The following is a 26,704-nucleotide window of genomic DNA, read 5'->3' on the forward strand; positions in this document are numbered from 1 at the left end:
AACAACAACAACAACAACCAACTAACCGCTTTCCCCCACCGACAATTTGGTACTGAATTCCTCCTTCCCTCTCAACTGCACAGCACAGCGGTGTAAGAAACTCTGGCGAAAGACAGCTTGCAAGGTTGGCCGTTTAAATTGCAAATAAAAAAATACAAAATAGGAAGCGAAATATGAATTCAAACAAAGCTACGTAGCAATGCTTGTTTTTTTTACTTCTGCTGCTGCCGCAGAGGAGTAGCACACGAGGGCTTCTGGGCATAACCATGCAACTAAGCTACCACTTCTGGGAGAGATTTCTCCCCCATCCCCCACCCAATTTCAGCGGAGCCGTCTCTGCAGCAGACGTTAGCGCTGCGGGGAAGGTGAACACACGTTACGGGTAAACGGGCGCGGGCCAAGGCGGACGCCGACGCGCAAGACGTTGACTTTTTAATCGTTGGCTCGGAGGTTACGCTGCTTCCTACGTGCACCACACGTGTGTGGGGGGGGGGGGGGGGACAAGAGGGGACTAGGTGGACAACATTTTTAATCGAATTACAAATAAAAACCTCACACTACAAACAAACAAAAAAACCCCCGACCAAGCGAGCGGACCCCATCTATAATTTCTAAACTCCTTACGGATAAAATTAAAAAGTTGACGTCTAGCCCACCAACCAAATACGTCATTCACAGCTGGAAAACTCAATCACACAGGTCTCGGAGCACGCGCGGAAACTTGACACAACTGCCTCCCTCGCCACCACCCCAACCCTCTGCCAGCACTTGAAACACCATTTCGGAACATTACCTTTTTTCGGCAAAGATTTCACCTTCACTACTACTGCCTACAGAAAAGTTGAGTACCCAGAAGTTACTTGTTTGTACATAATAGTTGACCCTAACCCCCCCCACCCCACCCCAGAGTAATTACAGTCACGCTTCTTTAATCCGACCACATTTGTTTCCATGGAACACGTCCGAGATTTGAGGTTCACGCTACACAATTAACTACCTTAAAATTTGGACTACAACAAGCATAAGAGCGACGGGAAATATAACTCAAGTTATGGAAGTTCTCAAACGTGACGTCGAGTTAATAGTCGACGGGATTAAAGAAGTTTGACTGCATTCATTGCGTTTCTTTCCTTTCTTTTGCGTGCAGCATTCACGCTACACATTGCAGTAACGTTTTTTGTTTATCTTCATCAAGATGACATCAAGTGAGCACCCACAAACGTTTTACACTTCCGCACGTCCCAGCACAGTGTGGGGGGGCCCACCAAATTACCAGGGCCTGCGGGGAAACAAATGCAGAGACAGAAACACACAACAGCTGCGTTAAATCGGGCGGCTGGCTTTGGCACAGCGACAAGGTAGGGCTCCTCCGGACGGAAGGGCACGCGCGGCTAAAATGCACACACGGGGGGGGGGGCCAGGGAGGAGGCGTGGAGGGGGAGAGAGCGAGGGGGAAGAGAATAGAGGACGACGATGAAGATGACATGGCGTTAAGTGCCACGTGGCACGCGAAGAAGAGAGAGAGAGGTCGCATGTGAGCACGTTTGTGATGTCTCACAAACACAAGAATCTTCCACCGCTGAAAGGTCTGGGGGGGGGGAAACACAACTTTACACGAGTCATAAATTTGTTAAGATGTTTTTGGCACACAAAGGGACGGGGGGGGGGTGAAAAATAAATCGTCAATGAAGGGGGAGGGGGGGGGTGGGGGTTATGCAAAAAGTCTGGCGCGAAATTTGTTGGGATGACGGATAAAATCCGCACAACAGCGCTCGACGGAACATTGGCAACAAACCGAACAAAGGCACAGAATTACCGTCCGCGTACTTCATTTCAATACTTAAAATTGATTTTAAGATAGAAAAACCCAAACACACGGAGCAGGAAAAAAACCCTCAGAATATACGGCGATCAATGTTTCAAATTTTTTTTTAAAAGATGGCCGAGCAAGGCCGCTCTAAAGCACACGCGCAACAGATAGACACAAAACAACCAGGCAAACAGCACACGCATAAAACACACGCACACGCACGTACGTTAGGACGTACACAGACAGACCTGGCTTGCTCACGGGGTAGAGTGAGAGTGCCCCGGGGGAGGCGGAGGTCTTCCCATCCCCTGGCGCTGCCCCTGCTGCTGCATCTGTCCCTGCTGAGGCTGCGCCCCGGGTGGCTGCGGCTGCTGCTGTTGCGGAGGCTGCGGCGGCTGCTGCTGCTGCTGCTGCTGCTGTTGCTGCTGCTGCTGCTGCATCCCCGGAGCGCCCGGTGGAGAGGGGACGGCGGTCTGGTTGTAGTAGGACATCTGCTGCCGGTAGTACTCGGCCCACTGGCTGTCGGTTGACTGAGCGTCAGCCTGGCCGGCCTGCCCCACCGCACCTGCCACCGCGGCGGCCTGCTGGGCGGCCGCGTCGCTGCCTCCGGTCACGGCCGCCTGGGCACTGGCTGCCCGCCGGCACGATTGTGTGGGAAGAAGAAAACGACAAACGGGCACGTTTAAAAACTATAAATCGGTCTTCCCATCAACCCCCCCCCCCCCCCCCGTCCCCAATGGTACCCCCCCCCCCCCCCGACTGTGCTGTAGCAATCATGAAATGAGACGAACTGGCCATTTGGAAAAAAAAACTCTTCATGGTAAGAGAATGGCCCACAAAAGCGGATATCGCTGATCTACATCTGAGAACCCCCTTAAAAAAGTGACCTGTGGCCACAGTACAGCAGTGTTTCTCAACCCATAGATGGTGTCCCCACCCCCCCCCCCTCAAAAAAGAAACATTAAGGGGGTGGTGGAGGCTGCAGGATTATACACCGTGCAGGAGAAACTTCAAGAGCCTATGGGGCAAACCAGAGATTGAAATTTTGCATGGGTCTTGATTTACTGCAGTAGGTTAGGCCCCGTGTTAAAATTATTTTCTACCGAGCATTAATGACAACGATTTTGGCATAAAACCACCACATGACCAAGCTCAAAAACAAATACGGATGACAATAACATTCGTCTCACTGCAGTGAATCCAATAATTTATTCTTACAGCTGGAATTTAGCTATACGACAGACTATCGAGTTACGAGATTTGGTTCGCAACTGTCTGGATTCAAACTCCGCATTCTCAGCGTTATTGTCATTGGCCACTGGCTCAAGGTGCTCTGCACTCTGAGGACGTAACGCTGTTTCCATCGGTTAGCCACAAATGTCTTGCTCATGACCGGTGAGCTGTACCGGGCCGAAACATTAAAGCAATAACCTGCAAACAACAGAGCGCACTGGACCAACAGACACCCGACCTTCATGGGTGCTCGCCAACAGAATTGGCCCCAACGGTCTGTTGAAGGCTATAATGATCGCTCTTTGCGCGAGACTTTGGTGGGTGCACCTGCCACAACCCACTGACCTTGGCTCTTGTAGTAAGCCTCCCAGGCTTTGGTGTAGTCTGGCTGAGCGCCGGCAGGCTGCCCAGGCTGCTGGCCTGTTGGCACAAAGAATAAAAAAAACTTGTAACGCGCACAGCATTCACTCGCTCTCGACAATGGGAGAGAATTGACTCAGAGGCACAAGGAACCACAAAAGGTGGAGGGCAGCCAAGCAATTAGGAGGCACTACCTGCAATTGTCCAAGCTCTGCAGTCCTCTATATATTAAAGTGAATTTGGCCAATTAATGACTGTTAAGCACAGTTAGTAGGCAGTCGACTGCAGCCTGGCTTGCAGACAAATAAAATTAATGCTCTTGCACTCACTCACGCGTTACCTTTATGAAGCAAAGACTGAATACTCAACTGCGTTTCGTCTACCCGTTGTACCACAGGGATAGTGATGCACTTTTTCTCAATCTACTGCTAGATGAGGGCCTACCCATCCTCTACTGATCATGGGGGTTACTTAATCATACTGAACCACACTTGTCAATGTGGATTAAGTCAAGGAAAATAGCATAGGAGTGGGAGTATATAATGACAGCACAACACGATTTTCTTGCTGCACTGCCATGCTCCGTTCGACAACGGAGCCCAGCACCAGCCTACAACAGTCTGTATTAGGCATGGTCGCCCATCCAAGCACCACCTAAAACTCAACTCGGCTTCGCTTCCGAGATCGGGAACGTGACGAGGCTATTGTGCCCTTCCAAAGATATGTCGAAAGTGTGTTCAAAAGTCATGCCCATATGTGCGACTCTTCTTCCTCGTTTCTGTAGAGCTTGTGTTCTCGGTGCAGAGAGACGTGCTCACCGATGGACTTGTAGTACTCCTCCCATGCCTTCGTATAGTCCACTTGCCCATTCTGCCCAACCGTCGCCTGGTTGGGATCTGCTTCACCACCATCATACAAGCGAGGGCACACGATCAAGTTTCAGGAAACGCATCATATAAATGTAATGAACACAAATCTTTTAAGTGACATTCCACCACTGTTCCATTGACATTAAAAAAGCAGTCACAACCACAGTGACTCCACGTGAGTCAGTTTTTGAGCGATTTCAGATGCGCTTCCGCGGCCGTCTGGAACGCTCTTCCTTCCGACATCAGGAAGCTACTGGAGCTAAGCACTTCAGAACGTACTTTTGTGTTAAGTTTATCCTTCCCGCACACCTCCAATTATCACAGTTGGCTACATACGGTGCGATAGAAGTTCAACATACATACAATTTCAAGTTTTTTTTCTCACTGACAAAGCATTGTGTCGAACAGTCTGGGACACACAACCTAGTTAATCATCGACAAGATGTGCTTGGCTATTGGGTCGCAAATTTACTTCAAGAAAACCAATTTAGCATGAAATAATTCACCCACCTCCCGATTGGACAATATTCATGATACAAGGTCACAAATTCAAATCAATAATCAATGTTTTATTTCTTCACGTTTTACCTCTCGTTTGTATTTTTGTGTCATTTTTTCTACATTATCACCACTCGGTTAGCCTAAATTTAACATAACTAAAACTACATTTTATAACAGCAACGTTAACACAAGGCTTCAAAAAGCACCTTACAAAATATCATACAAAAGCATGAATGAAAATAGGTTCTCAGAAGTACAATCGGCCACATGCATCATAAAGCACATCAATTTGAAACGATTAATCGTTTCATACCTTAATAGCCCAATCAACGCATTCATCACTTTGCCAAACGTGTTAAAAGCAGAGTGCCACTTACCGGCTGCTTGCTGCGCAGCCACCTGCTGCTGCTGCTGTTGCTGCTGTTGCTGCTGTTGCTGCTGTTGTTGTTGCTGCTGTTGCTGCTGCTGTTGCTGCTGTTGCTGCTGCTGTGGCTGCTGAGCTCCCATCATTCCCATCTGCTGGGCCTGCATGCCAGGCTGTACGCCGGGCTGCATGGCGGTCTGCATGGCAGCCTGCATGTTCCCAGGCATGCCGCCCTGCATGCCACCCGGCATGGCGCCCGGCATTCCAGCCGGCATTCCGCCAGGCATTCCAGCCGGCATCCCGCCGGGCATCCCGCCGGGCATCCCACCGGGCATCCCACCGGGCATGCCGCCGGGCATGCCGCCGGGCATACCACCGGGCATGCCGCCGGGCATGGCTCCCGGCATCCCGGCCGGCATCCCGCCTGGCATTCCTGGTGGCATCCCACCAGGCATACCGCCTGGCATGGCGCCCTGATGCCCGTAGTAGGCAGCCCAGTTGGCCGCATTCGGATCTGCCGGTGCGTTGCCTGCGAATGGCAAAGGCAGTACCCATTGGCAAAGGATCTTTGGGAAAGCGAATGTAATGAGCCTTGGGTTCCATAACCAATAGATTCTGGGCTCTGCTGGCCCAGTACTTGCCCAATACTGGCCCAGGAACAATACATGATCTCCTTCATTTTAAAATATATTTGTACACAAAGTTTTAATGTAGGAATGGGTTAGGTTGGATTGGTGTTCCTCAAACTCCAGTCCTTCCAACCCCAAATCGAGCTGTCCATTACTCACCAGGGTTCATTGCTGGCGGCATGGGTGGCTGCTGAGGCTGCTGCCACGGCTGCTGGAAGTTTCCCCAGCCAGGCTGCTCAAAGGGCTGCGACGGCGGGCCCCTACGGCAGAGCGAAAACAGAGGGGACGTCACCAATGAACACGTGAACCGCACGGGACGCAGCAGGTGAGAAACAGTGTGATGTGATAATCAGATGCAGCAATGATTTAGTGATTATTGTGCTCGTGATAAGAATGGAGGGCTTTTTGCCAATCCACTGCTGGATGAAAGGCTGCCACTGGGATTGTTTGGCCATACTTCACATTGTTCGGTGTGGGTTGGTAAATGGGTAGGCCCAGGAATCAAACTTGTGTCCCCCCTTTCTTCCAGAGTGCATCACGCAATCTTCAATGGGCTGCCTACTACATTGTATAAACTAGTGAAGGTTATGCGAGCTGCGGACTGAAAAATCGGTGAGTATTGTGAGTGGTGAATGTCTGACGAAGGTCCCCGTGAGTGTAACGCGAGTGCACGTCACCCCGTCTGTAGCACGAGCTGCCCACTTGTGTTAAGATATGTACCTGGGAGGGCCTGGGGGACCAGGATGGAAGGGACCAGGGCCCTGACCTTGACCAGGAAAGCCACAAGGTGGGCCAGGTGGGCCACCCTGAATAACACGAACACACAAAAGCACACATGAACAAATATCCTCTGCATAGACTGTTGGGGCAAGTACTGCAAGCGAATGCCTGTTAAGGCTAGCACCATACACACCGGGCTGATTTGGTCTCCTCTCATGTAGATGTTGACACACCGCACCAGTTACTCTTTTGAGGAAAGTCAACCTTACAATTATATACAAAGCCCCAAGCCAGGTACCAGATATTATTGTCCACAAGTAATCATAGCCAGCAAATGAAATATAAGATGGGCCTACCGAGTTGACAATGTTGTCGATCTGCTGGCGGGCGTGCTCTATCTGCTGCTGCCCCCCACGGATGAAGAACAGCTTGAAGTTAGGGTCAGCGCCAGGTGGGGCGTTGCGCTGAATCTCGATCTGCGCGCCCGTCTGCTGGCTGATGTTTCTGATCGTCTCCCCTCCTACGATCGAAGTCACACGAACATGCACACATAAAAGGAAAAAAAAACATGAACATCGTCGGGGGGGGGGGATATCAATGCACAGAGATAAACCTCGCCGACTTTAAATAAATTGGGTGCCAAGTTCGCTGTTGAGAAAAAAGTAAATTAACGCAAGGGTTAATTCTAATAACATCCCTCCTATGCATTTTGCACAAAGCCTCCTCTCGCATTGCTGTACAGACCGAGTGTATACCTATTAATTTAGTCTACACCTACTAATTAAAGCAATTAAGGCCGGTGTGGCACATGAGAGGGTGGTGCAGCTAGCAGCATTCCTGGCTGCCTTTTGTCTCCCAAGTGCTAACTATTTTGGTCCATGCAGTGTTATCACCATAAAGCCAAGGTAGCAGGATTGTCAGTAACTTTAAAGCCGTTATTTATCATTAGCAAAACTCACGTTGGAGAGACTGACACACAGCTTAGGTTGTCTTCAAACAGGGGATGTTTGTTGGTTAGGTAACATTTTCCCTTAATAAAATGGTAATTATTTTCACGTAAAATTACACCAAACCATTTAACCTCAAGGGACACAAACACCAAAGGCTGCCTGCTCGGACAGTTCCAAAACACGACATGTGCCGTATTGACTTTTGGCCACGCACACTTTTTAAACGTTTTACGCTGCATTATTCCCAATTTCTTGGTGGTCCCTTGTCACAAAAAAAACCCCCTCGTCGGCGAACAGACTTTCAGGAAATTTCAAAGCGAGCATAGCCCGAGGGTCGAAAGACGATGGCTTAAAAAAAAAACCGGTAATCGATCATCAATCCTTTATGTCCACCGCACGCGAACCTATGCCTGCCCCCCCCCCCACCCATCAAGTCGGCTACGCAACAAAGCGCCGGCCTCCACACATCGATCTCGCTATCGTCACGTCTTCGGGGCCCGTCGGGCAAATGAGGATCTTGACTCGTGCGTCACGGCGCGTTAATGCTGTGGCTCCCCCCCTCCTCCGGACACGATGGCGGCGGTGTAACGCGCAATTTGCCCAGCCGCATGGAACTCTCACAATGGCTCCGACAGTGAGCGAGCGAACGTCCGCGGTGGTCAGCCTACGGCCGGTGGGGCTGCCCCCTTCCCGCCCCTTCACAAGCCCCCCCTGCCCGTAACCCTCCCCAGGATAGGATGGGGTGAAGGCAGGGGGCGGCCACGCCTCTGCATGAGGACTTCAGGTCCCTTGGTAGAACGTTGGCCGCTGTGTTCACTTGCTAGCTCAAAGGGCCGTCGTTTGCTTCGATGTGAAGAATTAAATTGTTATTAGCTTTGTGAACACAATGCCTCCACTACTGTTGATTTTCCCTGTGTGGTTTTCTTTAGGCATGTTGTATGTTTCTACCAGGGCAAAATAATGCATCTATTATTTTAAAATTTTTAACTCACGATACTTGGGAGTAAAAATAAAGACTTTTTAATGGAATTTTCTGTTGCGTGTAGTCACTTTAAGATCTTCTTGGTTCTTTCGGTAAAGTCACGTAGAATGAGAATAAGACAATAAAATTCTCACGACGTTTCGGCCACAACACAAGAAGGCTACTTGTGTTGTGGCCGAAACGTCGTGAGAATTTTATTGTCTTATTTTTGTTTTATTGTTTGATTCTCATTCTACGTGACTTTACCGAAAGAACCAAGAAGATGAATCCTTGCAGTCACGAAAGCTTTAAATCGAAATTTCACTTTAAGATGTGTTTGTTTGTTGCGGTTGCACCCGAGTCAAGAGCCGCATGGCTCACAGGGTTATACCTAATAAATGAAATTGAAACTTCGATTAGTATGTTTTATGTAATGCGTTTGCTAAAATGTATATCATTTCATTAAATCACGACCCCTAAAAACGTGCAAATGTATCAACTCACCAGCGGAGGGTGAATTGTTACACCCTTACGATGTTAACTGACTAATATTAATCTTTATAATATCATGCATAAAATTGTATGTGTGGAATCGAATAGATGGGATAAGCAAAGAAACAAAACTGCACTCATGAGAAAGCATAAAACCCCCCCATACAAAACGCAGACAGGAAACAACAATCCTTGAATAGAATCACCACACCCGATCACGGCGAATCATCCAATCGCCGAGGCTCGGTGACGAGAAATTAAATCAACAAATGACTATATTTTAACTCGGGATTAACACCGCTGTGCAAAAGTGGGCATTCTTTGGCTGCTGGCCTAGGTGTGAAGGCAGTGTGGCTCAGAAACGGCGGTTTCTGAGCCACAGACTTTCAAGGAACGCAACTCGTGCTTAGCGCAGCAGCCCATTCCAGCCCTCTGACCGCAGCGCCAACGGGAGTCCGGCCGCCCGGGGGGCATTTCACGCAACGAGCGGGCGTTGACGATCGCGGCTGCGGCAGCGCAGGGCGGCGATTACGGAGACTCTTGGCGAGGCTGACAAGCCGCGCGCAGAGATGTCGCGTCAAGGCGCGTGCCCCAGCGGCGCGAGGCCCGAGTCGGCCGGGACGACGCGAGGGGGGGGAAAGCGAGCGGCGGGGAAAAGGACCAGGCCGATCGGTCGTAGGGCGGAGAGAGGTTAAGAGGGGGCTGGGGAGGCTACGTAATAAAGGCATCAGTGAAGGCACCCCCGGCTCGCGAAAGGTCAATGGGGCTGTTACGGGGTCCGCGGGGGACAGATGCGGGGACCCCCACCCACCCCCCCAACTGAAAAAACAGTCTGCCCCTTTCTTCGTGGGCCGGCCCGCGTGGAGGGCACAGAAGTGCAAAGTGAACTCGACTGTAATGTCATTTGATGAAAATCAGAAAGCAATTAATCAAGGCAGCTTTAAAACACGAGCTGACAGCGCCTTTTTGCCGGCGGTGCCATTCAGCCCAGCCCGCAAGGCGGTTTCGCTTTCTGGGCCATTGTCATGGTAATACGTCCTGGGGAGGAGAAGACAGATTTATCGTTCTGCCACCAGCAAAGGGGAAAACCTTCTGATCTTGACAGCGTTTTCTTTCACCGCAGTTCAGGAGCGGCGGGTAAAGGGGCCGGCCCCACTTCGCCCGTGTTAAATTGTCGTCAAACGGGGCCCGGCCAGCCGTGAGAAATTTAATATGAGCAACAACGCTGCATTGTGTCCGAACGGACGCTTTCAAAACGACCCCCTTATTAAAGTCCTTTAATAACTCTTGAAGTAGATAAAGAGTTTAAACAAAAAGTGGCGAGCTCTGTGTGCAACGGGCCATCCAGGAAGGCAACAATCGCCGCAATTAGGGACGTGCCGGTTGCGCCGCTCAGTTTGTCGGCTGGCCTCGAAGTCGACGGGTTGCCCAACCGCTAGGTGGGTTGCAAGGGCCGTTCAGGCAACGGAAGATACATTTTGGAATGTGTTCCGAGTCTGGCCGATGGCACAGTGCTGAGAAGGCCCGGGTGGGGGTGGGTGACTCACAGGTCAGACCCGCTGAGCTGGCACCACTGAGATTGTGGGTTTAAATGCATGTTTCAGCTGCCCGTCATTATTTCAGGTCCTCAAGTGTAGTGAGGTCTTGGCCACCAATGATTACAAAAAAGATCACATTGGCTGTGCGTATAATTTGACTCCACTTCAGCTCTGAGACTTAAAATCGTTTTGACGAATGCAGCAAACATTCTCTGCACTAGGGCGTGCAGATTAGGGCTGCCTCCTGCAGTGTGGAGCAACAGAGGTCAATTTAAGGGATCTCAGAGGTAGCTCTGTTACATCTGCTTCCACAACCCATTCTACAACTTGAAATTATTGCACTTTTATGCGAGAGCCCCAGGTGAATTGGTCTCATAACATTACACTGATAACACAATAGGGATACAACTGGAGAATATGAAATAAAAACTAGAGCACAGCAGGAGTGTGTGGGCACTGGAATGACGAATCGGCTCAGAGTACATTGCCACTAAATGGTTGACTGTCACAAGGCTGAACAGCCTTTCACATTTTTTCTTTGTTGTGGTAAAAGTTTGTGTAGGCTGAGATTTCAATTGTATTGGGGTCAGGGACGAGATAAGAAAGGAGTCTTCAGATCCAAATGACGAGCAAAATTAGTTTCTAATTCAAGTGAATGTTTTGACAGCAGTGTTCTAGGAAGAAATAAAATGCACCATGATCATCATTCAAGCTGGTTAATAAACATTCAAGTTGGTTAATAAACATTCAAGTTGTGCAATGGCCCTTTTTCAAAGCAAAAATTGCACAAATAATGAATGGCTTTGCTATTTACGTCTCAAGTTATATTTAATCTGGTGTGATATATTAAGTTGTTATTTTAATTATAATACACAACCCGTCGTCAAATTACTGCTAGATAAAAGCCTCACCACAGTGTCGGTGACTATACTTCACCACGCCGGTCAGTAAAGGAGAGGGGGCCGGGGAGGGGTAGGGTACCAGGACCAGTCCTATATCACTCACCAATGTTTGGCACAGCTAGGAATCACTCAGATAGCCATGATCAAAGCAACGCATGCTAATCAATACACCACACCACTCCCCCCCCCTTTTTTAAAAATACATTTTACGTGGAACTAATGAATTGTCACCACATTGCCAGAATCCCAGTGAAAATGGGTTGTGAATCTCAGGAAAATTAATCCTCGTGAAAATAACACCGTTTGAGATGACACTTCATAATGCTGTATTTTCCTATTTTCACAACTCGTTCAGGTGAGCAATTTTTACATAAAAACGCGTGGTCAGCTTCACCACTTGACAACTTTCAATGCATCTCCACTTCGTACAGGAGGTGCAACTGCAATTCAGCAGCTTGGCAGAGAACTCGTGCGAATAGTCTCTCATTGATTGGCAGTATACATTAACTTGTTCTCAAATCGTCAAAGTGAATAACAAAATGCATTTATTTCCACCTATAGCCAATACTGCTACCGTAGCCGCTGCTGCAGAATGGCGTTTAAACAAAAAAGGCACAGGGTTTATTATTCACTTCACCAACTTCATAGAAAAGCACTCCCTCTCTATATTTATAAGGTGCCGGGCCCCAGATGCTTAACATGACAAAAGAGGCCAATCCCCTCCCACTCGACCCGTGGTCAACCCCCCTACTGGTGGCCCAACTGATTAAAGCCATGCTCTACACGCGCAATTGCAACATTGGACGACTGTGTTTGTGCACCAGGGCATGCTAAATTAAGGCATTTAAAATGACGCAGGGTATAAAAGAGAGGAGAGACTGAAAGCGAGAGGGCCGAGCGTGGAAGCCAAGGGGTTGCCGGTCTAATAACCATGCCAAGCCGGCGTGCACGTTTGGCTACAAGGACGCTTGGCGGAAACATTTAACGCACGTTGACGATGCTGCGTCGGGGTAAAGCGCCGGCGCAGCGGATATCGGACACTGCACGATGAACCGGGTGGGGGAAAACTGTGTTCCGATACCCGGACACGTCTAGCATCAGTGACGAGTGACATCTGAACCAGTCCTGTTCCTCGCCTCCTCCTTCATCAATCCCTCGCCAAGCAGCATGAGCAAAAACGATCAAACAACACAATAACCGGCACGTTTTGGGGAGGCTTCCATCCAACAATGGCTTGACAAAAGGCTGTAAATATAAACACCAACCAAGCAAAAAAATGAAAAGGCTGACATTTGGACAAAGGACCTGAGTCATCACTTCGGGTGATCCCAAGTTCAAAAATGTTCAAGTTGAAAATTACAAGCAATACTATTCACTTCTGTCAATCTAAGGACACCCCCCCCCCCCCCCCCCCCCCATATACTAGGTAGACACGCACGTTGTTTTTCTGTATTATTGGTAATGCCAACGTGTTAATGCATGGGCAGGGCAAAGGTATTTAAAAGTCCTATTCAGCACTGGGTCAGTAAAAGGTTCCCCTAACCCATGATCTAGGGTAAATTGTGAGCGACTCCTGCCACCAACTGCCCCTGGCATACACCGTGAGCTTATCCACAAACAGGAGTGGTGGCAAAACTCTACAAAACTAAACAATTAGAATGTTTATTTTACCAGGTAAGGCTCACTCAGCTACATAGCTCTTTTTCAGAAGCAACCTGGCCACAAATGACAGCTCAACGAAGTGACGGCTTATCATGCAGAAATTTAAAGCAACCAAATACTCTGAATGCACGTTGACTCTAAATGTGAAGGGAAAAACCAGAGGACCCTGAGAAGAATCCACGGGACCACGGGAAGAGAGAACATGCCAACTCCAAATATACAGGCTTCATGGTTGGGATCGAACCCCACAACCTCCCTCATACCAGGCGAGGTAGTTAACATCTCGCCACCGTGATGCCGTGAGGTTATCCGCAAACAGAAGCGACAGCTGCGGTCTCTCACCCCTGCCGATGACGAGTCCGCACTTGGAGGTGGGTACTGGATAGGTGAAGTGCTCCTGCATGCTTCCGCCGCCACCAGGGGAGTGGCTGCCCCAGTCCCCACCACAGAAGCCGCCCCCTCGTCCCCCACCGCCCCGGCCACGACCGCGTCCGCCGCCACCGCCGCCGCCACCGCCGCCGCCACCGGGAACGGCCCCCTCCTGCTTGCAGTGATGAGCATCATCAGTCATGGGGGAGGTAGGTTACATCGACGAAGTGGAAAATGCTGCGGTCATCATCAGCCAGGATCAATCCACTGCTGAATGAAGGCCTCCCTCCAGCACCCCCAAGCAGCAATTTTAGGCAATACGTTCATCACAAATGCAACAAAAATATATTTTAGTCTTTAATTCAAAAGTTACCTCAAAATGTGAACATTCAGCGAACAGCTAGCCTACCTACCAACCTTCACTTCCGTAAAAAAATGTTCAAAATTATATTAAAGACGTTTTTTTTTCCCACAGTGCCTCGAAATCCACAGTGCTGTGGCTGTGGGGTGTGGTGTAGAAATGGGGGAGAGCCATGTGCAGTGACCCAGACAAGGCCGTAGTGCTGCCATTCCTGGGCCAAAGTCTTTGCTGAGCCATCCCAATGATGCTGTATGGAATCAGAATCTTTATTGAGACTAGAGGAATCCGATGAGCTATGAATCTCTGTTTCACAGATGTCCAGTATGAGTGGGCCAAATTTACAATACAAAATTTTTTTTCTGGGAGTGCAAAATAAAAAATGCTAAACAAGTCACTAAATGTATATGCATTCATTAAACATCAATATCGGGCAATGCAGCAAAAACAACAACAAAACAGTCCCCCAGACCACACCAAGATTAACAGTCCCTCAATAAATGGCACAGTAACATTAAAGGAGGGATTGCCATGCGGCGACGCTGTGCCGCGTATTTAAACCTGTATGCTGTCGAGCAGGTTGTGAATGAGCTGGGACGCGTGCTGGCAGCAGTCGGGCGAACCGACCAGCACGGCAACGCGCTCGGGTCCACTGCCGTCATCTGTACGCGTACACGCCAAGGCGGCGGCGGGGGGGGGGGGTGAGAGAGCGTGAGATTGAGCAAAGCCGGCCCTCAACTCTTGCATGTGATATCACAGGGTTTTACAATAAGTACTATAGGCAACCAAGGCGGGTGAAATGTCAACTCCAAGCAACCTAAAGTAACTGCAAAACAATCAATAAATCACACTCGTCTGCCGAGCTGCCCTGAGGCAAGAGGGATCAAATTTAAAGTGCCTATCCAAGCTGCACATGCTTACACGCAGTATCTCCCACCATTCAAATGGCGCACGCAAGCAAATGTGCATCCGAGAGGGTTTTCAGGATTTTACAAATTATCGCCCGAGTTGGGCAAGTAACTTGACCTAAAACATTTGCATGCACACACATGTCCAAATGCAAAGATCCCCATTATAGCCTGAACAGACTTTTTGGGGCAAGTGCTGTTAGCGAGGACTTTTAAAGGCCAGCACGGCCCGATTGGATGGGTGGCAGCACGTCAAGCCACCTTTGGCTCCCTTGTCGCGACGTTTACACACCGCACCAGGTACTCATTTGAGGCTGAGTTGACCTAGGGGAGGCCCAGGACCTCAGGGAGGTCTAGGACCAGTTCAGATAATCGTCACTGGTGTTAGCCGTGAGCATGAATCAAATTTGGGTCACCGAGTTTCTAGCGGGGCAGACTAACCGCAGCGCTCCCGTCTGTACACATGTATAGACAGACACACGGCACACACGGGCCACACAACGCATACCTGGCTTGAACTGTATCCGTACGCCCGCGTCGCTTTGGATCTTCTTGATCATCTCCCCACTGCGGCCGATGACGATGCCGACGGCAAAGCGTGGCACGGTCACCTAATGAGAGACAACCACGTGGCCGATGTAGAGAAAACCCTCTCGTGCACCCATCGAGGAAGCCCACCCACTGACCTTGGTCCCAAACCTAACGTCGAAGCGAACCGCGGGCCAAGCTTGAAAAGTCAAATGAAGATGCAACCAAGTCACGGAGGAAAAACCATGCATATGCATGATTCCGATAACAGTGTCCTAAATGTGATTGTCCTCGGAAGTACTTACTTGCTGGTAATACCGTTACGTTTCAAGCCACACGATGAGATGTCACACATTGCATGCATGACGTCGATAGATTATTTCACCAGTATGTTTAAACATGTTAATAGCGATATCATCATGGGACCTCATTTGCCAGTACCAAAATATGAGAATAGGTTTTGCCCTTTTTCTGGAAACAAAACAGGTGTTAAGACGTTAGAGGACGCAGTACGCCTTTTGGCGTCCTGTGTTATAACACCGTTTTGAGACGAGGCTCAAAAGAAAGCTGTCTCTGGTGTGGATCAATCAGTTTCAAAGACAATGTATATATTATCAGAGTAAGTTTTTTGTTTGCATTCTGACCACAAGTATTGTGGTTTATGCAGACATGATTCCTTGTAAAAGGAATCAGTTTGGTGTTTAACATCTTAACACCTGTTTTGTTGCCAGAAGGGCAAAACCTATTCTCAATAGCGATATCACTAAAGTGCAAAAACACCATGCCTAATCATACATTTTACACCCTTTTTTCTCACGAAGTACAAAAATTCTGATTTAGCAGCTCAAGACGCATCCTAAAGTACAATCTACTAAATAAGTGATATTTGCTGGTCAAATGTTAATTTAACAATTTGATTTGCAAAAGACATTAACAAAACACTATCACGGCATGTGCGAGCGCATATTAAAATACAATAATGAATGAAGGCCTCCAGATACTATGCAGGTAACACGGGTTGTTTGACCACCAAACTTCACCACATTAGTCAGCGAGGGCTGAAGTGGCGAGGTCCAGTTCATATATCACTCACTCGTGAAATTAGCCTGGCTGGAAATCTCATAGGACATTGTGTTAACCACTGCACCAATGTTAGACTATAAAATCAATCACAATAGCTGAGTAATTCTATGAATCATGTTAATCTCGTACAACCGATGTATGGCATAACCGCATGTCAAGTTTCTACTCAGCCATTCGTTGAAAACCAATACCCCCCCCCCCCCCCCCCCCGCAAATTCAACAGTCTATTTCTTTTCAATGCAAAAGCATTTACCCAAGGCCACTGTGTAAACAGTGGCAGCATTTGCCGCTTAAAAATAAAACATGCAACTACGGCTAACAGCCACATTAAGCCGTTATCGCAAAGAAACCAAACCGTCACGAGAGACTTCATGGCAACGGCTGGTTGTTGACAGCATAACGATTCACCACCTCTGCGATTGGATGCATTTTCTACAATTGTTGCGTCACCATTCTATTCGTCACTCAATTCTCACTTGCGTCATTCATACTGCCTGGTTCATTCTGACCATCTCATAGGATCATTCTGTGTTGTCTTATTTGTTCCATTATCCTAATAAAGCTGGGCTCTTCTACTGAAGGCTCTGGGGTGGCCCACCGAGCTAAGGCCCGCCAAGAGATATAGCTCAGCAAGACAGAGGTGCAGATTTGCGATACAAAATGTCCAGATGCGTAGTCACATGTACAAGCTTTATGGAGTCACATCTTAACGTGTGGATACTATGTTTAACAATATCACGTGACATGTGACGTCATGTGGTCCACCAGTACACACTTGGGGTTCATGTGTCTCGCACGAGTTGTCACTCACCTCCATGCTGCCAACGCCACCACCGCCACCACCACCGCCCCCGCCACCTCCGCCGCCGCCGCCACCACCACCGCCGCCACCACCACCGCCGCCGCCGCCGCCGCCACCGCCACCACCACCAGATTTATTCCCAAAGCCGTTGTTGTTGTTATTGTTGCCGGGACGGAAGTCCTCCCGATCCTTCTCTCTCAGCAATTCCAGCACCAGCTCCTTGGCTTGCTGCGGTGGAAAGCAGAACAAGGCTCAAGTTAGCGATCTCTACAAAAATACGGTGTTTTAATATCAAAAAACTTTTGGTCGCTTATATCAAAAATACATCACAATTTATATGGCGTGTAAAATGCGACAGCATCTCAGGAGGCTGTAAATCAAGTGGGCACTGTTTATTTTAGAGGGGCATGCTGGTCATAGGCAGATAAACCAAGGGGAAAAAACATGCGAAGGGGCATGGATTCCCAATGCTGCCCAATGCGTTTGTCCTCGGAGCTAATTAATTGGCAATAACCACGTTACCTTCCGAGCTGCGGAACGAGATGTTTCACGTGAGGTAATATGCGACGTTGTAAGATGTCATCGAACATAAATGTCATAGGGAGGTGGGCGCAAGGCATGTGACGTCACCACCTTGGCCGAAAGGGCTTGCCCCATAGATAGCTTTGTAAATCACAACCCTTTGATCAATATGGCCAGTTTTCTATAGGTTAGGTAATTACTAACTAATGAAAAACACAACTTTAAACAAATAATTTTACTCATCTTAGATCATCTCTATAATAGACACCATGACCCCACGTTACAGACAGAGCTAATGCATGCACACTCTCAACCTTACTTAGAAAAAGGTATTGAGCCTGGACTTGAACAGAGGGCAGTTGCTGTGTCTTGATACCAATTGACAAATTCCATTCGGAATCACACACACATATAGCCATTGCAGGCACTGTCGGGCAGAAGTAGAAACTTTTAAGTGTGTATACCTGCACTTTGAAGGGCTCGCCCATAATGCGCAGGGGCTTGTCAGCGCCCGTTGGCTGAGAGCCGTCTTGGATGAGCAGCATACGCACACCAGCACGGTCCTGAGACACAGGATCCAGTCACAAACTTCGCGTTACCAATCAGTTCAATGCAGGTTCGTGCTCACCATTTTCGAAGATCCCAAATCGTCTTGCTTCAGCTAACGTGTGTATGTTGAATTTCTTTCACGCGGTACATAGCCGACCGTGCTAATCGGAGGTGCAGATTGATAATTTTAACGGACTTCGGAGGTTGGGTGTCAAGCAACATTTGTGTGATCTGGCAGAAGAGCCTTCGCGGTATGGCGACTTCAATAGTATCAGAAGTGATGACCTCTTCACCTTTGCCTCCATGTATATGATCCTAGAAGAGGATTGAATTTTAAGTCATTTATCATCCAAAGCAATTAAAAATTTCCCTAAAACCATTAATAGGTCTCAGCAAGGAAACAAATTGCATTTTGACGTTTCCTAAATTTTCGGTTTCATCGACGTAGTCTTTACATTTTTATTCTGTAAATTTCCTGTCAGATGACTCAAGACTGTTGCCAATTAGCAGGGAGCATAGGCAGTCGTTATTGTGCGTCGCTAACAATGCTCATCACTAAACAAAAAAACCATACCGCGCTGCCACTATCACCACCGCCAGCCACACACTCACCACCAACACCACCAAGGCCACTTGCATCAAGCGTGCAACTAATGCAGGCTCTAAGTGTCTCGCACTTTCCCTAATGTCACTGTTAACGGTAGCACGTCTGGACAAGAGGGGCGCATCATTAATCCATTTCCCATTAACAGGCAGTCATGGTATAATATAATAAAAAGCATCCATTCAAACAAATGAATGTAAGCCGTGTTAAATTGTGAGCGCCAGATTGGGCTTGAAAATTAGGCTGGATTTCAAAAATGCATCAATAAATAAAACTAAGTAAACATCCTACAAAAAGCAATGCAATGTGCTATATACCCAGGCATTCGCTTAACAGTTATATGAAGGTCGTGTTACTTAAGCTTTTAAGACATAAAGGGATGGGAATGTTTCACTTTTTATTGACTGCGCGAACACATTGTGAGTCACGGCAATTGAGTGGAAGGGAGAGAATGGCTTTGGGATTGACATTTACAAGCTGAAGGTACCAGTGGCCTTGGTTGCATGGCTGTTATACCAAAGGCAAAAATCCTTTTACGAAAATGTCGCCAATGTGCTATTGGTGGTGTCCCTGAATGTTAAAGTACTATTTGTGAAACGAAAACACTTTCTGTAATACAAAAATATTTCCATAATGGTGGCAGCGATAATGGCGACGCATACAAAAATAAGCCCAACGTGTTCACCCCGTCACCTGGATTACATTTACGAAAACAAAAAAATTAGCCACAAACAAAAGCGACGTGGGTGTCTGTGCAGTGCCAGTGCGGAATTTTAAACGCCAGTTTCAATGTCGCAGCTTAACGCGAGAAGAGGTGTGAAGCCGCGCACTCCATTGGCCATTCATGACTTAATTTACTGGGCTCCAGTTTGGTGCAGGGGCCGCACTCGCATCATTGATTGGAGTAGTAGTGGGAAGGGTGAGCAGAAAGCCTAACTACCGAAGGTGGAGGGGGGGGGGGAATAAATAAACACGTGATGCACAAACGATGATAATTTCTCTCTCGGACACGTTACTCGCCCCATGTTCTTCCAGTTAACGTGATAGAACAGAACGCGACTTTGAAGGAAGGAACCGGCGGAATGGTTGGGGTGGGCGTTAAAAAAAAACACTTTAACCTTGCGCAAAATGGGCCGTGCAAAATAAAAAAAAGGCAGAGGTGGCGTTGAGGCCACAGCGATGTAGCGTCGCACAAAGGCTGTCTCAACAACCACCGTTCGCAGAAATGGTTAACGGATGCCATTATCTCTAAGCTGGCCGGCGGCAGGAGGGGGAAAATAACAAAACAATTCGGGACAATGGAGTTGGATTTTTATGTGTGGGGTAATTATTGCATTCAGGGACATGAGCATGCCAATATTTTCCATGGACAAAGGTTGTGATCCTTTCCGGGGACAAACAATATAAAACTCGTGCAAAAGACTGGCCTTGCTGCTCTCCCATGTACTTCAGAGGCTCCACAAGGTTTAAGACGTAATGAGCCACAGCTGGGAGAAATGGTTAACCGGCTTGCTTCAAGGCCTCAATGTTCATACTCCTGAAGTGCCTTTTAGTAAGGGTAAAAATAACTTTTTTACTTTCTCTTCATCGCAAAGTCTGCAACTGCAGTACGATTCCATCAAGGTGAAAAATTGTATTTCTCAAAGGCACAAACTTGCACAATTGTAAATAATACAGGGAGAATACAAAACATTTCTTGTGAATAAAATAGAACACCGCAGCATACGTCGATCAGAGTAAAATAAGTATTAACCCTTCAACAGAATAATTTAAATCTTTCCTTCAGGATCCGGCATTCTGATTGCATGCACTCAAAAGGCTACAAACCGTTTCAGTCGAGTAAATGTGTGCCTTTGAAGCTGGAATTAAAATTTTATGAGGTTCTAGAAATGTAAGGACTGTATTTTTTCACGTGGGGTGTAAAAGTTTATTTTCAAATGTAGACCTCCCCAGTAGGGGAAAAAAAATCCAAATATACCTGCCACCTATGCCACAATATCTATTCTATTTCCAGTCGATTAAAACACATTATATGCTCAGGATAAATGCAACGAATCTAGAGAATCAATGTACAATTTCAGCAAATATTACATTTGGAAGAAATGAAGCAAAACTAAACGGTGTAAAGAACAGGACAAATGAGAAACAATACCATTGTGGCAGAATGAGACCGGTGGGTGGGATGTATTTAAAAGAAAAACCTCCAGACACAAGGCTACCGCCGCCCCCCGCTTGCTTGAGCGAGAAACACACAACGGACGGGCTATTTCTAAATGCGCACCTTCCGACCGCACAAACACCAGTTCAATTTGGACAGTCAGTTTCCTCTACCTGCAGCTGCTTGATGGTCTCGCCGCCCTTGCCGATGATGAGGCCCACTTTGTCGGCGGGGATCATCATCTCCTGCGAGTGGCTCGTGTGGTCCACGCCGGCGGGGCCTGGAGGGATGCGGCCCCTCTCCACAATCTGGTCCAGCATGCGCTTCGCCTCCCTGCACATATGGGATGCGGGCGCACGCGCGTGTGAGTGAGCGTGCGCGAACGAGAATAGCGGCCACACGATGGTTTCTTTTGCGGTTAGATCACGTAAATATAAATGTGTCGAAAACCCACCACCACCTGACACAGCCAATTATTAAGGTTTGTTATGTAAACAAAACGTGCAGTTACTACTTCAACACACCGGTGTATTCGAGTGCAAACCCAACACATTTACAATTTGAGTACTACCTTTCACTGGGTAATTACGAGCCTCATCGGGCGATTTTGCCAAAATTGTTTGAAACTTGATAACAGTAGTGTTCGGATGAGAACTGGTCACAGTGTATCACTAACGCGGCATTAATTTTGTTCATTAAAGTGTGGTCTTTTTTATTACTACACACAACGCAGTGCCGGCTCCCTGTGTGACACGGCAATTATGAACCTCGTGAGCGGCACTCAACCCAGGGCTTTAAAACCCAGCCTTCATTTTGTGAATGAAATTCGTGACGAAAACGTTCACCAACTGTTGGACGAAAATAATCCGGCGTGAAAAGGACTACAACTTCCCATATAAGCTTTGCACGGGGTATAAAAGGTGTGCCCCTGGTAGAAATAAAAAAAAAACACACTTCAGGAGGGAGGAAGATATGCGACATCTTGCAGGGGTACTCTCACAAAAGATAACGCTGTTCCCCTCTGCGAGCTCTAAATGGGAAATCTCCCGTCTCGATAGCAAGGTGTCGACAGCCTCTTAAGCTCCCCCCCCCATATTACTCACGCAATGGCTTCGGGGGTGCCTGTAAGCGTGCACGGTCTGTCCGCCTGTCCTCCGCTGTCTGTGGACAACCAGAGAGGATGCAGCAGTCAAAACAACTCGCATTAACGATTACATCTTCAGACAAGACTCCAACTGTTCTCAAGGGTCTGATGTATGAAGCAACGTAATTGTTTACCAATGCCACCATTTGAATTGACAAGCAAGTAATGCACTCCTGGGATTTAATAATTCAACTGCACAATGATTTGCTGAATTGTTACAATTACATTCAGACAGTATTGCCCAAGCTGTGCATGTAGAACCTATGCTGGTAGGAATAGAGAATCTGTAGTGGTTAGAATCTATTAAATGTTTTATGTGGTGTGAATCTATAGTATCTATGGTGATATTAAACTTTGCAATCTATAGGAATAAAGATTAGCTCATGAGTCTAGGGACTAAAATTATATAGAGTGACAAAGAATACAGCAATGAGGAATAATTGCACTCAACAAACACTATTAAAATCTTGACTTAAAGGTTTGGTGACTGCAGAATTAATATTCTTTGGGTCTTTCAGTAAAGTCACATAGATTGGTTAATTTCTTTTTACAAAAAACTACGTTTCGATTGCAACACAAGCGGTCGTCATCAGGTCATCCACCTGATGACCAAATGTGGTGCGATCGAAGTCATATATTTTTTTACCTAAGGACGTGACTTTACCCAAATACCCAAAGAATATAAACACTATTCAATTAATGGTAAACATATTTTAAGCTCCTCACTACTGCTGGATGGTCTAACCATTCCATACTTCACCATGCTGGTTAAGACACTAGTTGGTGAACGTGCGGGATTCCCAGGACCGTTTCAGATATCCCTTGCCAATGGTGCTGTGAATTGAATCCTGGTTGCCAAGATCACAGCGAAGATATGAACATGAATGCGATGCGTTCAATAATATTTCCTTTCGGAGATCATAATGCATATAAAAGAGACGAAGAAAAGTTGGACGAGGAAAGGAGTCTGAGAATATTGCTTGATAGCTTACACTCCAAATACATAACACACTCATGTGTCACGCAAACAATGACCTCCAGTGCAATCCAGTTATTTATCTGGTGGCCCAGAGGCCATAGTCAGTTACGCCAATCAATACCTTACCGTTGACACAGAAATACAGAATATTGAGATGAAAGAGATGAATAACACTTGAAAGCGCCATAGACAAGAAATTCCGATTAGTGAGATGAAAGCAAGGTGAACAAAAGAGAAGAGGTGCATGGAGACAATAGGCAGACTAGTCACAAGTACAGATGTTATGATGTTGTAACATCTGTACACGTGCAATATGACATCACGTGTCTTGCCAGCAAAGCCTAATTTTATTGTGGCTGGCCGGAAAATATCGTTGTAGAACCCTTGTGAAATGTAACAAAAAGTTTAAATCTTGGTCGCCTTACCTGGCGCAAACTGCACTTTGCATCCGGAATCGGACTGGATCCTACTGATGTTCTCTCCACCCCTTCCAATAACTGCAACAAAGATGCAAAGCCAGACCCTGTTTAAACAAATGGCGCCAACACAGCAGAGCCATGCGCGTGCACATAAGTAACAAAAAAAAAAGTGTGCGACTTTTCCACAGCCTAGATTCACCAACGATAGTTTCTGGGAAGCTTGGCAGAAACGCGGACATCATCCCAACGTTTGCGTACTGTCTCAGCTATGTACATTGACGCAGCCCGTCCCGATTGGCTCTCATTTCGCCACGATGGTGCATTTTCAACTGTGTACGCTTCGGCTGTATTGCACTGAATGAGCCAAATAGTTGTAGAGTTAAAAATTTTATTTTGAAAACAAGATACCTCCTTGGAAAAAAAAAAGAAATATCATACTCAAGACCAAGAAAAGTATTTACGCCTCCATTTATTTTAGAATGTATAAAATGGTGGCTATTGATACATATTCCTTATTGTATGCAAGCATTTTTTTTTCTATACTCCATTGACCCCCAGTAAATGACTAAGGCATAAATATTCCTCTTCTCTACAGCAGCTACCCAAACACTGTTCATAACCATGGAGAACATTCCAGCGTTACAAAATGCCAAGGGTCTACAAGTGATTGGTTACTTACTGAAGCCGACCATCTTGTCCGGAACTTTGTACTCTATTGACATTTGAGGCCTGAGAGACAAACAATTTGCATTAGATAACAGTCACAAGCAGTGTTACACATCCCCGGCACCTTGTTTTATGCTACAAACTCAATCGCTGCGGACGAGATGACAACATTAAGGAAGTGCGTCACTTGCACAGGTGGAATTCGTAATAAAAAGAGTAACAAGTGTTTCCTGCACACTTGAGCATAAGGCAGTGCTCTCTTCCTGTTTACAACCCAAAGCCGGTGCTGGAAGTTTCCCACATTGCTATGGTGGGGGTGACTCTATAAAGAGGACACCTGCAGATATCCCCAAAAAATGTGGTACTCGTTTTATTGACTCTGGGAGAGGAAAGGCACCGAGCCATCCACCAGACAGGATTTGAAGTCACAATCTTCCCATTTGAGAGCCGTGCACTCGCCCAGCTGGATTAGAAAAGAGGGAATTTACACTCACAGCCCTTGTTCAAATCCAGGCTCATCTCCCTGCTTACGTTGAGATCTGATGGGAACCGGGCATATTCTGGACGATTTGTTTATAGGCACACAGAGATAGAACGGTTGAATGTGAATTGCGAAGAAAAATATATATAAATAAAGCGTGGATGCTATCGAGATGCTTACCGGTGCTGGAAGGCAATGGCAGCCAGCTGGGCGCTGACAACTGCGGGAAAATACGGCAACGTTTTAATATTCATTTCTACCGAGTTCACACAACGTTGATTGGATTTACAGCTATGTAATACGATGCCTTAGCTGGTTGGACTATGTCGCTTGTCTGGCCTGTGAACGCCTGGGAATTTCCCCAGGAAGAGCTAGAGTCTGTTGCAATGGAAAGGGAAGTCTGGACCACCCAACTCAAAATGCTACCGCTGTGAACCTCCTCCAGGAGAAGCGGATTGAGAAACGAATGAAGGAATATAAATGTTATCTGCAATCGATGTATAATTGTGAAATTCAGTCAGTGCGGATACCTGCCGAGTTTCAGCAGAAAAAAAAACATCCATGAATATACAAAGCCCAGTAACTGATTCAATGTTTTACTGGCCAAGTCAAATTTAACAGAATCTCACACAGCAGCAATTGCATCTACAGGTGTGAATCCATACCATGTATAGGAAAGAGGATGTCTAAGAGTAGTGGTGATGTTTTAGAAGGGTGGCCTATCTTAGGCAAACTCATTTGAGGTTGAGAGGTGCGAATGTAATCTATAAACAGAACTATGGGGACCCGTTGAAAGTTAATCAAGACGTCTCGTTCGCTTGCACCATTAAGCCTCGCTCTTCATTTACCACACAAGCAATAACAACTTCAGACGCTCGAAAGGACTGTTACAAATCGTGGCACTCACTGTCATTCTGCGAGGCAAGCTTTTTACTTTCCGGTTGATCTGTAAAATAACACAGCAAGATTAGATAGTTTAAATAACAAAGTGACAAAGAAATATACATTTAATTATTGGACCAAGATAGACAACTCTTTATTCGTGGGTGGATTATCCAAATTGTGGATGAACCAAACTCTAATAACGATTTTTCATGAGCATGTTGATTCATTCGTTGATCCTCACTTGCCGAGTCAGTAAATGCAAATATGTCGCATCATTACACCATTCTAAAGTCTAATTGAGGATTAATTTTGCTTTATCCTTGTGATGTTTTATACGGGCAACCCCACTCCCCAACCTATCAACCCAAGTAATTGAGCCAACTGTCTTAAACAGAAATTGAATGTGGCTGATGCAAAAAAAATGATTACCACCATTGTCACCAGCAAGTTCAAGCAATGCATTGCCACACTCATTCTTGGCCCGCCACTCCCTTGCATTAAGAGGGCCACTACAAACTATTAACTGGTGCAAAGAATAAAACATATGGTCGTGGCTCAATACTTGGAACTAAAATCAATATTCAACAGGATGAAGGAAATGTCACTGTGGTTAAAAAAAATCAATGTGCACACTTACACCGTAAGCGGTCATTATGGACAGATTTTTTTATTTAGCATTCACTCTTAATTAGGTCAAGCGGTATGTGACAGGCAGTCCAACATTTGTCACCGAGTGCACGTAGAGCCCTGATAGACATGGTTGGGAATTTAAATCGAACTCGGGTCGCCATGTTCATAGCATAGTATGCAAATCACTGCACAGCCTCCTCCAGCCCATAAATCATTAACACACACACACACACCTCAAACCTCCACCCCATCATAACATAATCATTAACGCGCGCACAACTCAAAAACACATCGATTCACCGACACCAAACGAAACATGATTTGTGATTGAGAACTGGTCTTAATTGACGAATCGATAACGCCATGTGCATATAATTTGCCATGACACTCGTGCGGCCAACAACAACAACAATACTTTCTCTGTGCAACAGCAGGGTGCTTTGCAATCGCCCGCTCATCGAATAAATGCGACCAGCTCACCGCCGTCTTCCAGGGGCCTCTTGAGAGCACCCAGCCCAAGGGAGGACACTCCGGGCGGATTCGGATTCACTGCAAAGAGAAGCAGACGCATGCTTCATACAAAAAAATACGACACCAAGTGCGCAGTTGGTGGGGGAGGGTGATGGGG

General features: G+C 46.9%; 1 protein-coding gene across 5 annotated transcripts in view; it reads right to left on the minus strand.

Moving 5' to 3' along the window:
• Positions 1-1,135: 1,135 nt before the first annotated feature.
• The window catches only part of LOC116953177 (uncharacterized), a 31,004-nt gene continuing 5,435 nt past the window's right edge, over positions 1,136-26,704 (minus strand). Inside the window, exons 3-22 of one of the 5 annotated variants that reach the window (XM_076074835.1) lie at positions 26,557-26,625; positions 25,469-25,507; positions 24,742-24,781; positions 24,094-24,143; positions 23,421-23,492; positions 21,976-22,033; positions 21,046-21,205; positions 18,026-18,124; positions 17,049-17,267; positions 15,135-15,237; positions 14,280-14,380; positions 13,334-13,535; positions 6,843-7,006; positions 6,487-6,572; positions 5,926-6,026; positions 5,151-5,666; positions 4,222-4,302; positions 3,389-3,463; positions 2,059-2,441; positions 1,136-1,279 (exon numbers count right to left, since the gene is read on the minus strand). In XM_076074835.1, coding sequence (XP_075930950.1) covers positions 2,068-2,441; positions 3,389-3,463; positions 4,222-4,302; positions 5,151-5,666; positions 5,926-6,026; positions 6,487-6,572; positions 6,843-7,006; positions 13,334-13,535; positions 14,280-14,380; positions 15,135-15,237; positions 17,049-17,267; positions 18,026-18,124; positions 21,046-21,205; positions 21,976-22,033; positions 23,421-23,492; positions 24,094-24,143; positions 24,742-24,781; positions 25,469-25,507; positions 26,557-26,625 — 2,609 coding nt within the window. In that variant the 3' untranslated portion in view covers positions 1,136-1,279; positions 2,059-2,067. Of the gene's footprint in view, positions 1,280-2,054; positions 2,442-3,388; positions 3,464-4,221; positions 4,303-5,150; positions 5,667-5,925; positions 6,027-6,486; positions 6,573-6,842; positions 7,007-13,333; positions 13,536-14,279; positions 14,381-15,134; positions 15,238-17,048; positions 17,268-18,025; positions 18,125-21,045; positions 21,206-21,975; positions 22,034-23,420; positions 23,493-24,093; positions 24,144-24,741; positions 24,782-25,468; positions 25,508-26,556; positions 26,626-26,704 lie in introns of all 5 variants that reach the window. The other 4 variants (XM_076074833.1, XM_076074832.1, XM_076074831.1 and 1 more) reach the window with 4 other exon arrangements.

The sequence above is a fragment of the Petromyzon marinus genome, chromosome 50 (assembly GCF_048934315.1).
Source record: "Petromyzon marinus isolate PM22_M1 ecotype Great Lakes invasive population chromosome 50, UKy_Petmar_22M1.pri1.0, whole genome shotgun sequence".
NCBI classification, from domain to species: Eukaryota; Metazoa; Chordata; class Hyperoartia; order Petromyzontiformes; family Petromyzontidae; genus Petromyzon; species Petromyzon marinus.